Source organism: Cantharellus anzutake (genome assembly GCF_015039405.1).
Source record: "Cantharellus anzutake strain C23 chromosome Unknown EI90scaffold_7, whole genome shotgun sequence".
Taxonomy (NCBI): domain Eukaryota; kingdom Fungi; phylum Basidiomycota; class Agaricomycetes; order Cantharellales; family Hydnaceae; genus Cantharellus; species Cantharellus anzutake.
In genome coordinates this window covers 1,483,063-1,496,003 of record NW_024066957.1, presented here as the reverse complement: position 1 = coordinate 1,496,003, position 12,941 = coordinate 1,483,063, and the positions used below count along the sequence as shown (strand labels likewise).

At 48.3% G+C, this 12,941-nt stretch overlaps 4 protein-coding genes across 4 annotated transcripts; 2 read left to right on the top strand and 2 right to left on the bottom strand.

Annotated features, from left to right (window-relative positions):
* Positions 1–526: 526 nt before the first annotated feature.
* On the top strand, positions 527–4,713 carry EI90DRAFT_3118200 (uncharacterized protein; the record flags this gene model as incomplete). The annotated part of the gene is made up of 10 exons (XM_039063073.1): positions 527–697; positions 758–906; positions 959–1,109; positions 1,165–1,318; positions 1,417–2,756; positions 2,812–3,069; positions 3,124–3,345; positions 3,398–3,481; positions 3,534–4,303; positions 4,356–4,713. The coding sequence occupies 10 exons, from the start codon at positions 527–529 to the stop codon at positions 4,711–4,713; spliced, it is 3,657 nt and encodes a 1,218-aa protein (XP_038920990.1).
* A 1,807-nt stretch (positions 4,714–6,520) lies between these two features.
* Positions 6,521–7,183, top strand: EI90DRAFT_3040352 (uncharacterized protein; the record flags this gene model as incomplete). The annotated part of the gene is given in 5 exon segments (XM_039059012.1): positions 6,521–6,672; positions 6,727–6,801; positions 6,860–6,908; positions 6,956–6,957; positions 6,975–7,183. Coding segments are annotated over 2 exon segments (210 nt in total), but the record flags the coding sequence as incomplete, so codon positions are not given.
* Positions 7,184–7,299: 116 nt separating this feature from the next.
* Positions 7,300–8,175, bottom strand: EI90DRAFT_3144276 (uncharacterized protein; the record flags this gene model as incomplete). The annotated part of the gene is made up of 5 exons (XM_039065125.1): positions 7,300–7,472; positions 7,536–7,716; positions 7,784–7,940; positions 7,998–8,098; positions 8,158–8,175. 5 exons carry the CDS (start codon positions 8,173–8,175, stop codon positions 7,300–7,302), a joined length of 630 nt encoding a protein of 209 aa, XP_038920988.1.
* Positions 8,176–9,513: 1,338 nt separating this feature from the next.
* EI90DRAFT_3286622 (uncharacterized protein) lies at positions 9,514–12,607 on the bottom strand. Its single transcript, XM_039067019.1, has 14 exons — positions 12,342–12,607; positions 12,059–12,260; positions 11,950–11,986; positions 11,837–11,898; positions 11,620–11,762; positions 11,363–11,544; positions 11,146–11,307; positions 11,000–11,090; positions 10,924–10,940; positions 10,512–10,856; positions 10,361–10,448; positions 10,191–10,301; positions 9,970–10,140; positions 9,514–9,900 (listed from the first exon to the last, which is right to left on the bottom strand). The coding sequence occupies exons 2-14, from the start codon at positions 12,216–12,218 to the stop codon at positions 9,544–9,546; spliced, it is 1,926 nt and encodes a 641-aa protein (XP_038920987.1). The 5' UTR covers positions 12,219–12,260; positions 12,342–12,607; the 3' UTR covers positions 9,514–9,543.
* Between the last annotated feature and the right edge of the window lie 334 nt (positions 12,608–12,941).

The following is a 12,941-nucleotide window of genomic DNA, read 5'->3' as shown; positions in this document are numbered from 1 at the left end:
GCGATGGGCAGTACAGTGGGGCCATGGTTTCAGGCCGCTATCGGGCAGCACTCAGTCATAGGGAAAGGAGAATTGGGTTGCCAAGCCTTATACTCTCCAATAAGCTTTGACGCACAGCCCACGGCCACAAGTTCCATGCATCCAGAGAAATTGTATAGAATCTGATTACGCTTCCATGATGCAATGGAAGACCGTGATGGGACGATCCAGGTGCCACACCGGCGCTTACCGCCGGCCCTGGCGTCCAGGTCAATTCATATCGAGTTCGCGCACCATCCTGTTTGCAGATCTTCTCTCGCAGTAGATAAGCCAGGATTTAATGTCATCATTCGTCCCAGTCCCCACCGCACGGACTACATACAATTCGCCGCTGATATTGGATTAGATGTCCGTATGCTGTCGACCAAATGTATATGCTGTGCCTTTCCTCATCCTTCCATAATCAGACGGAGGCCTCATGGCTCTGAGCATATAGGGCTCACACGTGCCCAAAGCTCCCTCTCCATCACCTTGTCCACTATCGACCATGTCGGTGCAGCAAAAGGCTGGAGCTCTCAGGCAAAAGATCGATGATCTCCTCGTGGAGGGAGTTAACATCGCCGTCCCAATTCTCAAGGTCGTCAATGCTACGGCTGATTGGTGTCCCCCTCTAAAGATGGCGACTGGCGCTGCACTCTCCATCCTTGACGAGGTTAAGGTTGGCGATGATTTTTTGCCTGGCCATGAATGAAAGCTTACTCTAGTTTGTGCCATGTAGAAGTTCAAGGACAACAAGCAGGAATGGTCTGGTTTTGGGAAATACGTGGTCGACACTGTGGCCGAGGTGGTTTCAGCTATAAAATCCTATGATGCGTCGGCGGAAGAGGCAAAGCCGTGGGTGGAGAGTGTCACAAAGCTCGACGGGCAGTTATATTCGTTTTTGGTGGTCTTTGATATCGTTACTTACATCAAGTCTCAGCGCGCTACAGAAAATTAAGTCCGAAATCGAACGAAGACTGAAAAAAGTAGAGAAGCGACCGGCTGTCCTAAATGTTGTGTCCTACTTGAGAGACCCAGGAAGAATTGATGGCCTCAAGAAAGACTTTGACAAAGCATTGGTGTCGTTTCAGGTAGCTTTCCTTACAGTATGCGTTCCATAACCATCCTGATTTCCGGCCGATGCAGCTTAGGACGAATCTAATCGGTGGTGCCAAATTAGCGGCCATAGAACGTCGTCTACAGGACGACAAGATCCTCGATAGTCTCCAATACCCTCATATCGCCCATGACGATTTCACTCATGCGTGCCTGGAAGGGACTAGGATTGATCTCACGGAGCGTATCATGACATGGTGTCGCAACACTGGGGAGAATGAGAACCGGCTAATGCTCTGACTGCTGTGGCTGGTGCCGGCAAGACTTCAATTGCACTCACAGTAGCAGGACGATGTGCGAGTGAAGGGGACGTTACGCTCTTACTGCACTTCTTCTTCAAAGCGGGAGAGCGGTCGCGGCCCGATTTTCTATTCAGTGGTATAGCTCGAACTCTAGCAGACCACGACCCGGTTTACCGTACTTTCATCATCTCTGCACTTCGAAAAGACCCTTCACTCTCAACGGCCCTACTCGCAACACAATTTGAGAATTTGGTGGCTTTGCCTCTCCTACATAAACCTCCACCTCCCGACCGTCCCATGGTGGTCATCATCGATGCTTTGGATGAATGTGACAAGGAAGTGTTCGAGTCCTTTGCCGATATTCTTCGGGAGGAAGTGCCCAAGCTACCATCTTCCATCAAATTCTTTATCACATCGAGACATACTGATCTTGTTAGACGCTCCCTCTCACCCCAATTTCCTATCAGTCGTCTTGCTATTGACCTTTCGGATAACACAAATGTGCAGGACTGTGCTACATACATACGTTTCGAGCTGCAAAAGCTGAAGAATTGGCATCCCGATTTACGGCATTATCTTCAAGACGAGGATAAAACAGTTCAGGAGATCTTAGAACGTGCGAGTGGCTTGTTTATTTGGATCAGCACGATCTTTCGCTACATGAGGACAGCCAACAAGGATCCGATGAGGACGTTAGAGGGCTTGCTCAACACTGGCACGAAACGATCAAAGGTCCCTGCCGAGGGAATGATGGACCGCTTATATACAAGCATTCTGAAGAAGTGCGATTGGGAGGATGAAGATTTTTCCCATGACTACCCAATCGTGATGGGAGCAATCTTTATCGCACAGCGACCTCTGTCTATCACAGCCTGGGATGCAATTTTGTCACCTTTCCTTAAGTCTCCCGTTCGATATTCGTTGGCTGAACTTGCCCCTCTACTCTCAGGAGTTGAGGATTCTCACTTTCCAGTTCGCATCTTGCACCAATCTTTCCGCGACTTCATTGTCGATCGGATCGTTCCCCTATCAATCAACCCTTGTTGCATCCCAGTAGATGTAGGGACGGAGAATGCGAGAGTTGCCCTGCGATGTATCGAGATTCTGAATCAGGATCTTTGCTCTGTGAAGGGCTTGGGACTGATTGAAAACTTGCCCGAAAAAGGCGAGCTGCCGCTCATTCCCTTGGAGGAGTCATCCGAGCACTCTCATTATGCATGTCGCTATATTGTCCATCACCTCAGTGGAGTCCAGGAACCATCACCGGAGCTTGATGAATCAGTTGGCGTGTTTCTCAGTGAGCAAGCAACTCGCTGGGTGGAAGCCTGCGTGAGAATGGAGGGCTACATTAACATCTCGTTGCTCCCTGAGTGGGCCAAGGTGTGATTTATCAATTGTGTTAATGAAACCACCTAACTGCCTCATGATGTTTCAGTTGGCTGTTGGCCACAGGTCAAAAGGTGCTGTCCGCGTGCTGGCCAGCATGCTTGTCCAGCTTGTACGGAATTTGAATTTTTTTTCAAGATTCCAGGAGGCATATGAGGCGGCAACTGATTCCGTTGCACTTTGCCGTTACCTTGTTTCTGTGGACTCAGGGTCCTACTCCCCGGATTTGGCCACGTCACTCAACAATCTATATTTAGCTCTTTCCAAACTCGGACGGCACTCAGAGGCACTCCCATTCATTGAAGAAGTGTCAGACTCCGACGCCAGCTAGTTGCAGTTCATCCGGGATCATACACCCCAGATTTGGCCATGTCACTCAACAATCTATATTTGCTCTTTCAATCTCGGACGGCACTCGGAGGCACTCCCATTCATTGAAGAAAGTGTCAGACTCCGACGCCAGCTAGTTGCAGTTCATCCGGGATCATACACCCCAGATTTGGCTATCTCACTCAACAATCTACATTCTGCTCTTTCCAAACTCGGACGGCACTCGGAGGCACTCCCATTCATCGAAGAAAGCGTCAGCCTCTACCGCCAGCTGGTTGCTGTCCACCCAGGATCATACACCCCAGATTTGGCCATGTCACTCAACAATCTATATTTCTCTTTTCAATCTCGGACGGCACTCGGAGGCACTCCCATTCATTGAAGAAAGTGTCAGACTCCGACGCCAGCTAGTTGCAGTTCATCCGGGATCATACACCCCAGATTTGGCCATGTCACTCAACAATCTATATTTGCTCTTTTCAACTCGGACGGCACTCGGAGGCACTCCCATTCATTGAAGAAAGTGTCAGACTCCGACGCCAGCTAGTTGCAGTTCATCCGGGATCATACACCCCAGATTTGGCTATCTCACTCAACAATCTATATTCTGCTCTTTCCAAACTCGGACGGCACTCGGAGGCACTCCCATTCATTGAAGAAAGTGTCAGACTCCGACGCCAGCTAGTCGCAGTTCATCCGGGATCATACACCCCAGATTTGGCCATGTCACTCAACAATCTATATTCTGCTCTTTCCGGACTCGGACGGCACTCGGAGGCACTCCCATTCATTGAAGAAAGTGTCAGACTCCAACGCCAGCTAGTTGCAGTTCATCCGGGATCATACACCCCAGATTTGGCCATGTCACTCAACAATCTATATTCTGCTCTTTTCAATCTCGGACGGCACTCGGAGGCACTCCCATTCATTGAAGAAAGTGTCAGCCTCTACGCCAGCTGTTGCAGTTCATCCGGGATCATACACCCCAATTTGGCCACGTCACTCAACAATCTATATTTTGCTCTTTCCAAACTCGGACGGCACTCGGAGGCACTCCCATTCATTGAAGAAAGTGTCAGACTCCGACGCCAGCTAGTTGCAGTTCATCCGGGATCATACACCCCAGATTTGGCCACGTCACTCAACAATCTATATTTAGCTCTTTCCAACTCGGACGGCACTCGGAGGCACTCCCATTCATTGAAGAAAGTGTCAGACTCCGACGCCAGCTAGTCACAGTTCATCCGGGATCATACACCCCAGATTTGGCCATGTCACTCAACAATCTATATTCTGCTCTTTCCGACTCGGACGGCACTCGGAGGCACTCCCATTCATCGAAGAAAGTGTCAGACTCCAACGCCAGCTAGTCACAGTTCATCCGGGATCATACACCCCAAATTTGGCCACGTCACTCAACAATCTATATTTTGCTCTTTCCAAACTCGGACGGCACTCGGAGGCACTCCCATTCATTGAAGAAAGCGTGAAACTCAGGCGCCAGCTGGTTGAAATCAACCCAGGAGCGTACACCCCACAACTGGCCAATTCACTCAGGAATCTTCGCAACGCTCTTTCGAGTCTCGGACGTCATTCCGAGGCACAGATGGTTCACAGTTGAGCCACCCAAGTCCCGTGGTTCCTCTCATTCCCCTTGTCATTCCATTTCCTTGCTACCTGCTCATGGAGAACACTAACAGCGATATTCATACACATTTTTCTTCCCGTCGCTCATCGCCGATGTATACCATCATATTAAGGTTTGATGGGTGGTGCATGCTGATGCAACGAAAAGACCCAATCCAGGTCCACATTGTCGATGTATCATGAGTGGGGTGTGGAAGTCAAGAACTAGTGAAGCTAGCCCAACTATGGGGTAACTTGGGCTCCAATATGCAAGAGACACAACAAGCTTTGATTCGAGGACAAACTCCTATCGAATGAATTACTACTACGGGCGTCCGAAGGGAGCTGGAAGTCCGGTATGTGTGAGATCGATTGGTTTGATGCCATCAAGAGTGGCGGGCTTGAGTGCGCCGGACTCGACTCCGCAAGCGCGGTCAGCTGTATACATGGCAGGTAAATCAACTGGCTGGGCATTGGGTCACCTTGAGAAATGGATTCGTTGGAAAGGGCAGGAGCGAAGGGTGTGTGTAGAGTCACAATTGTATGACGCAGCCACATTGCTTCTAAGTCCAACAAGCAAACCTTACAACCCATCTTACAAGGGCCCGTGGAACTGATTGTGGGCCTTGCAATAGCCAGAGTGAATCCAGCACAAGATATATACACGCAAAAGAAACCCATATTGATAAATGGCCGATAACCGGAAGACGTCACGACAACTACGCATGAGCACCAGTGTACCAAGCACGGAAGAAACCAGCCCATCCTTCCGCTCTCACAACAACTGGATGCAGTTCGGACCTCCTCATTATCGGTTCAAGTCATCAACGGACAGATAATGAGAGGGTGTACTACGGAGGCAAAGAAAAACAACTGGGGAAAGGGTTCTAAATATAAGACATGGACGAGTTGTGATAATAACTAGATCGTGAACTGAGAACTAGGCGTGACGGAGTAAAGTGGACGATATTTATGTTAGAACGATGAGGTCCAAGCGCGTATTGCGAGCGAGCAAAAGCAAAATCAAAGCCCATAAGGTGCGGTGATTGAACGAAGAATAAAGGTGTAATATTCTGGCCACACCACCTGAAACCCACACTGGCCGAAAGCCACTGCGCCCTAAGTAGCGGTTGGATTTCCAACATAAGCTCGCAGCGCAATCGCTAGTCCTCAAGCGAATTTTTGTTCTGCCATCGTTCCAGTGCCAAGAAGGAATAGATGAGGGTGTTGGAATATATACATGTAAGATAATAAGACAATAAATTGGACTGTACCAACACAACCAAGAACCTGTCACGCGTCACGCTGGCAAACCTTAGTTTGGCTTCTCCTATAAAAGAAGGCTTTGAGGGTGTGCAGTTAGTCGTGTTACCGCCCTGCAAAGAGACTGGTAGCTGGCGCTTGCCCAGTCGTATTGATGATTGAATTTATTACGTAAGATTCGGCTGCTCAATCTGTCTATATAGTGATTACCCATGGTCGTGGCTAGAATAATGCCATCGAGATTCCGTCCATGTATAGACCTCCATGCCGGCGCAGTTAAGCAAATAGTCGGTGGCACTCCGTCTCCGTCGGACTCATCGCCCGAATCACTTCGTGCAAACTTTGTGGCCAAGTGAGGCGTTCATTTTATTTGAGTGAGAATTGATCTTTAATCGTGCTATTCACTGGTACACGTGGACAAGTCAAGAGAGACGCCCGCTGAATTACTGCGAAAGTATATCGAAAGAAATCCCCTCTATATTTCATCTCTGACTCCACATAATCACAGGTTATCGTGACGTCATACCTGTTTCCAGACGTCCTTGGAGAGATTGAAAAAGTTATCGGAAAAAGTTTCAAACGAACGGTTAGTCGTAGACGTCAGTTGTCGGAGGACGGAAGATGGTTGGACGGTCGCTATGAATAAGTGGCAAGATTTAGAGTCACTCGATCTTTTCTCTGAGTATTGCAGGTGAGTTCTCGCCGCCTCCAAATAACATCGAATTTCTCACGTAAACACCTCTAGTGAATTCCTCATTCACGCGGCGGACGTCGAGGGTCTGTGTCAGGGGAATCGGGATTGACGAGGACTTGGTAAAATGTGCATTTTTCTCTATTGCGTTTTCATCCCTCCGATGACCCGATCCTTTCCTGCATAGTTCTCAGCCAATACGCAACTATCCCGACAACGTATACCGGAGGTGCAAATGTGAGTACAAGTCCGTCCTCCAGTTTTTTTTTTTGTAGCCTGAGAGATTTTCCACATGGTTATAGCAATCCAAACTTTGACCTGGTCGATCGACTATCAAATGGAAAAGTCGACCTGACATATGGAATGTGCGTCTTTGAAGAACGTCTCTTAGTCGAAATAATTGTAAACATGTACGGTCAGCTCCCTGGATATGCTTGGTGGTTCCTTAGTTTCGTTCGAGGAACTGGTCACACACAGCCTGAACCCAAGTCGGACTTGGTTCATGCTTGCGATGGACCTAGTAATTCGGGTGCTCGGGGTACAATGTATATTTTACAACAATCGATATAACAGTCATGCTTAGCAGAGTACTTGGGCAGGGAAAATGGAAGAGGCGTTATAGCTTCTTTAACTCGACACTCCCACTGGGGCCGCCTCTTTCCTCTTCTTCCTTCCTTCTGCAACTCGAATATCGGCAATTTTCCTCCCAATAAGGTTCTTGATCTTCTTGTGCAATTCAGGCTTGTACCCAAGTCCGAAGAGAATTTCAAGGTGGACGAAGAGGGGAGCGAGCACAAGCGCTGCAAGCCATAAAGCAAACGTCAAAGAAGATAAGACAAGGAGCGTGGCGAGGGAATACATACCGCCCACAAGATCATCCAAAAGTGCAGGCGCTCGCTTTTCGGCAAAGCCGTGTCCCGCAAATTGTACCAACCAAGCAACGATGTGAAGCGTAATCGAAATTTGTTTCTCATTGAAACTCGTAGAGTGTGCGAAAGTGGTAGCGGTAAGAACAGAGGCTGCCATCTGCGGTAAGTAAAGAAGCTAGTATATGCATATCGGGAGACGTTAATAGGGGTCTGAGGCCCGAAGTAACAGAAAGATGGCATACCGCTGCTGTTGGTTCCAAGAGGAGGTAGTATAGCCAGTAGCCTGCTCCGGCCAAGAGAGCCCAGTTTGTTTCAAAAGTCAGGTATTTGTTTATCGGGTGATAGATGTAAGGAATAGGTGAAGGGAGTGCCCAGTGCGATGCGAAGACATGTGCGGTCCTGTACAATCAGAACTATATTGGCTGCGGAAGGTTTGGAGGCAGAAAGCAGGCTTACCAGAGGATCGTGGGCACAAAAACGATGTGAATTGCTACGTTTATTGGATTCGAATGATATGCACCATAGAAGGCGAGCTGAAGATTCGAACGATTATAGCACTCGGTGTTAGTAAATTGTAATGAGTCATCCGTGCGCCCAAACTCGCCCGTTTCTCAACATTCGAAATCTTGGACATCTTAGGACGTTAGTGCTACGAGCTGTTGCTCGCAGGGGCTAAGTGTGGACAAATGACTTGGGAGGGTTCGATCGCCTAGCTTTTGAGACAGCACAAACGAAAACATAGTCTCAGGCATAAATACGGCGGACTTTCACTAGAGAAGCTCACCAAAGTTTCTCTGGAGGACACAACCACTCGTCACAAGTGACGTCCAGGGTGGGTCGTGGGAAACTCGGATGTATATGGGTTATCTATTTCAAATGGTGCGATATTGAACAGTGTGCCTTTGGTAGCTGCCACCTCTGTTCGCGTAAGCCGGTTTCACTTGTTGTTCAACCTGCCGAACTGTGCAACTCGCCGACCGCAAATTGATAACAGGAGAAGTTCTCGCCAAATTCTCGTGATATGGATTGTCTGTCTTTGTATCTTGGCCTGAGCTTCCAGTGAACAATCACTCATCCTGGGGACTCAAGTATAGTTGCATTCGTAAACCATAGAATGGGAGGGGGTGTCACGTCCTTCGCATGCCAATCTCCTTTCTCTTTCTCTTGTTCCTCAGTTCTTGCTCCACCGAACATTGTTCAGTTGATACCGTCATCATTCCTACAGGCAGTTCGTAATGGTTACATCAGGGCTGGTACTATGACGTTGTCACACAACTGCGGGGAAACAAGAAAGATTTCTCATCATCACCGAATCCAGCTCGGAATCCAACCGTCGACACCTCCCGGGGAGTCACAATATCTGTTCATACACATAGGATGGCTTCCTGATTGAGAACCCACTCTGAAAAATACAAGCTCCAGTCATGGACGCCACTTTCTCCAACGGGACCTACCCTAACCCACTTCTCATTTCGAGACGTATAATGTATTATAGGCAGTCAACCGCCTTGGGAAGACAGACTCGCCATTGCAGCTACAGAATTTTTTTCGCAGACCTGAGAGGGTATGGCGAGTTTTTTGCTATGGGGGATGGTGTTGCACAGGAATGCCATCCCAAACAGAGTTTAGCCAATGATGCCGACATACGTGTCAATCTCCGCTCACTTCTAATATTCACCCTCTCACAATCTAGCCGTACGCTCTGAATACATGACTCCATATTAACGGTTGGTTGTCGAAACCTGGTTCTTCCTGCTCCCAACTCTGAGAATAGTCTCCCCAGACAATTATAACTCTATTGTCATAACATTACATCTCAAAAAGGTTTAATTTTCCTGTCAGACCAACGAACAGAGGCTCCACCTGCGGAGATCGACCCGCTTGGACTGTAAGTCTTTTTACGCAAATTGAAAGTGTCTAAGATCAGCGACTTGTGCGGACAATGAAATCCAATAAATATGATTAGGGTATAAATAAACTTGGGCATTCGCGGCGCCTCAGATCAAGCACGGATTTGCTTAGACAGTTTCCAGCACATATAGGTTGCAACTGCTGAGCTGATGGCCCCCAATCTATTTTGTAAACACTTCAAAATGCTTGCGCGTTCACAGAAAAACAGTATAACTCGCCTAAGTAGGAATCCTATCGAGTCAAACGGTTTTTTGCCAGTGTCTGCACGCATCGCCTCACGAGACATCCCCCGGATGGCTTCAGTGACTGGTGAAGTGGCGTTGGATTTAAGCATCACCTCTGCATCGACGGATGATCCTCCAACCGGATACTCGGTCAACGCAAAGACTATTGAAGATACACCGATGGCGACGAACTGGGATAGAACGATGAACACGTTTTGAATCCCCTAAAGCGTGAATCGTGAATACATATCAGTGTTTACTTCCCCCACGAGGCCTGGGGACTTGCAACTGACAAAAATGGTTCCCGCTTTATCCTGCACAGCGCTCTCAGTTCCAGAGTCGTCTTCATCGTCTATATCCTTGAATTCAATCGAGTCGTTGATGTGATGACGTTGAGCCCTGTGATGATCAACATGCTCGTAGCCGCTGGTCCCGGGGACGCGTTTTGAGGCGTCTCCATGATGCTGTCGGAAGTGGTTAGTTTTCATTGCACAGCTGAACGAACCCTACACACCGCTTCCATGGAGCTACGCACTTCAACCGAAATAGGTTCTGAGGCCGACACGAGCGCATAAGAGGATCGAGATCGGGGATTCGTTGATGTGGTATGGATGACCTCTCCTAACTGTATGAATGAATCATCAAGCGGTGTGATCAGCTGAGGGTCGCCCTTTTTTTACCCACCACGGCTCCTGGCGCCCATGCGTGTACAGACGCAGATATCCCAACTATTAACATAATAATACTTGCGGTTGCTACGGAATCTACGAACCTAGGGGAAAGAAGTTTCCTAAGCATTTTATTCTCGGAGCACATCAATTTAGAGGCCACCTACCAAGTAGCGCCCAACGCGAACGTTAATATGGCTTGTGAAAGCGTCCAGAAAGAACATGAGTGCATCTTCCATCGCGTTCGTGCCCCGCCCACATCCTTCCACCGATCAGTCCCATCGGACCAAGACCCATCCATAGCCTTCCCACTCGGGGACGAGCTCGCAAAGAAAGGCATGATTGCAACACAAATCGTGTTTGCGATTGATGCGTACATCAAGGCTCTATTAGCAGCTCGCATCCCAGCTTCACCATTCACATCCAGCGGGCTCCGAGGATTCTCTTGATAGTATAAATCAGAGACCCATAAAGACACATAACTCCACAGAGGAAGCCATCCTAACGTGGCGCTGATACATGCAGAAGGTTGGTATCGGGACTGGATGGGTGCTCGTAAAAAGAAAAGAGGGTCCTTACACAAAGTGTATCACGCACTGATTGGAAATATGGGTGTCAGCCGAGAGGCTAGAAATCATATGGGGAACCGGCTCACGATTCTGTAGATTAACGGAGGCAAATTGACAGTTGTCGTCCACAGCTCTTTCACTGTGTTAGAAAGACTCTTCCAAACTCCTTCCGATGCCCTAAAGGTGTGGGCCTCATTGAACAAGTGCAACAACGCATCGCACTTTTACCCACCTCGTGCCTGAAGAGCCTGAAGGTTCCAGCAGAACTCGTTCCTGTACGGATAAGATCGTCCCGCCGTTGGTAAGGAGAACGATGATACTCATTATAACGGAAATAATTTGTATTTGAGTATTTCCGAGGAAGGGAAATAGTTCTGGAAGGCTCATGTTCCCTCTTAACGATCGGAGCTTCCGTCAGCGACTGTTCCTCGTCCCAATGATATACTTACATGAAATGAGCCATTAATCCCCCAACGGCTCCCATACGTCCCATCCAAGCATTCCCAATATCCTGTTCCGATGCCGGTAGGATGTCGACGAGCAATCCACGGTGACCAGCTATGATAGCATTGATGCTGAAGTCAAGGACATAGATAGACGTCGAGACGATAAAGATTGTGATAGCCTTGCGCTGAGAATCATGAGATTAGACGTCAGACACGCATGTTCCGATCGAACACTAAAATAATATTAGAATAAAACGTACGGCCCCTTCACTCCTTGTCAGCATGGACGCAAACGTTGTAGGAAACCCAAATAAAAAGAGGGCGAAGAAGCAGATTAAAGCACCCCAGACAATGGGAGGCCTTCTACGGCCAAACTTGGATGTCGAAGAGTCTGAGAAGACGCCTAGGTTCGAAAATGGCAAATTTTTAGACCATGAGGAGAAACGGAAGAACCGCGAAAGTTGGGAAGTGACGGACCTACGATGGGTTGCACCAGGAGTCCGGACAAAGGGCCAGCACCCATGACAATGGCGATATCCCTACAACACGCATATTCATAATCCAAAACCACTGCCTTCTCAGGCACTCACGATTTCGAGAGTCCCAACGATGCTAAGTATGGAGGTGCTACCATATTGCAAAGGTCAGACTACCGACGCACCCTAACGACCTCATCATCAAAGAAAAAAAAAACCGTACCATTTCCAGACACCATACTCCAGAAAACCGAAATCCCAAAACTGCTCAGCGCCAACAGTGGCAGCCTCGCCCATGTGGGCCCTTTCACCCTGGAAACGCCAGACCACTTCCGTGAGGCGTTGTGCCGAGCCTCAGGATCGACAAGTTCAGTCCCGCGCATCTTGAAGGATTTTTTTTGGATCAGCACCTATTGCTAGGGCTTCTGCATGGGAAAAGTCAATTACCTCCCTCTAGAGGACCGGCTGACGCCGATAATTAAGCAGACTAGTTCTAACCAACTCACAAATCACGCAGGAGGTGGGGGAGGTATGTAGATGCAAGAGAAGCTCTCGTCTAACTACTAATCAAGCGCTGGTTAATGATGATTCTGTTTTGTGATGACGTGGCAGTGCGGCCATCGCACGAAGCGGTGTGTTCTTCGTTTGGATTATGTAAGCAGCTGTCGGAAGGGGTGTCAGTTCAAGGGATAGAGGGCTGCATAGTAAGGGGAGTTTGCTTGGGTGCCAAAACAAATTTTTACACTAAACTATATACTATCGTGCGCGTCCTTGCGTGCGCGCTTGATTCAGTTAACAAGATATTTGATAATGTGAACCAAGAGGGTCATCTTACCTCAGTTCCATTATATGTGAACTGAGGAGAAGCAAGGCACTTTGAATAGTGGTAGCGATAAGACCAAGAATGCTGCATGTTAATGGTAATGCCAAGATGTCAAACATGCCCAGTCGATGTGAACCTACTCATGAAGTCTCAATACGACCCTATGTTTGTCGTATGGTAACGCTTTCGCAAGAACGTCAGTAACTTGATAATCGGTTGGAATGTATCAGGACACGTACCTTGACCTCACTGCCCCGCAACCCAAAGATATGCAAGGTACGCG

Excerpts from the sequence above, each read along its gene's own strand:
- EI90DRAFT_3286622 (XM_039067019.1), bottom strand. The coding sequence starts at position 12,218 with ATGCGCGGGACTGAACTTGTCGATCCTGAGGCTCGGCACAACGCCTCA. Across the intron at positions 11,899-11,949 it reads TCGTTGGGACTCTCGAAATC|GGATATCGCCATTGTCATGG; the intron begins GTGAGTGCCTGA and ends TGCGTGTTGTAG. Across the intron at positions 10,141-10,190 it reads TGCGTAGCTCCATGGAAGCG|CATCATGGAGACGCCTCAAA; the intron begins GTGTGTAGGGTT and ends CACTTCCGACAG.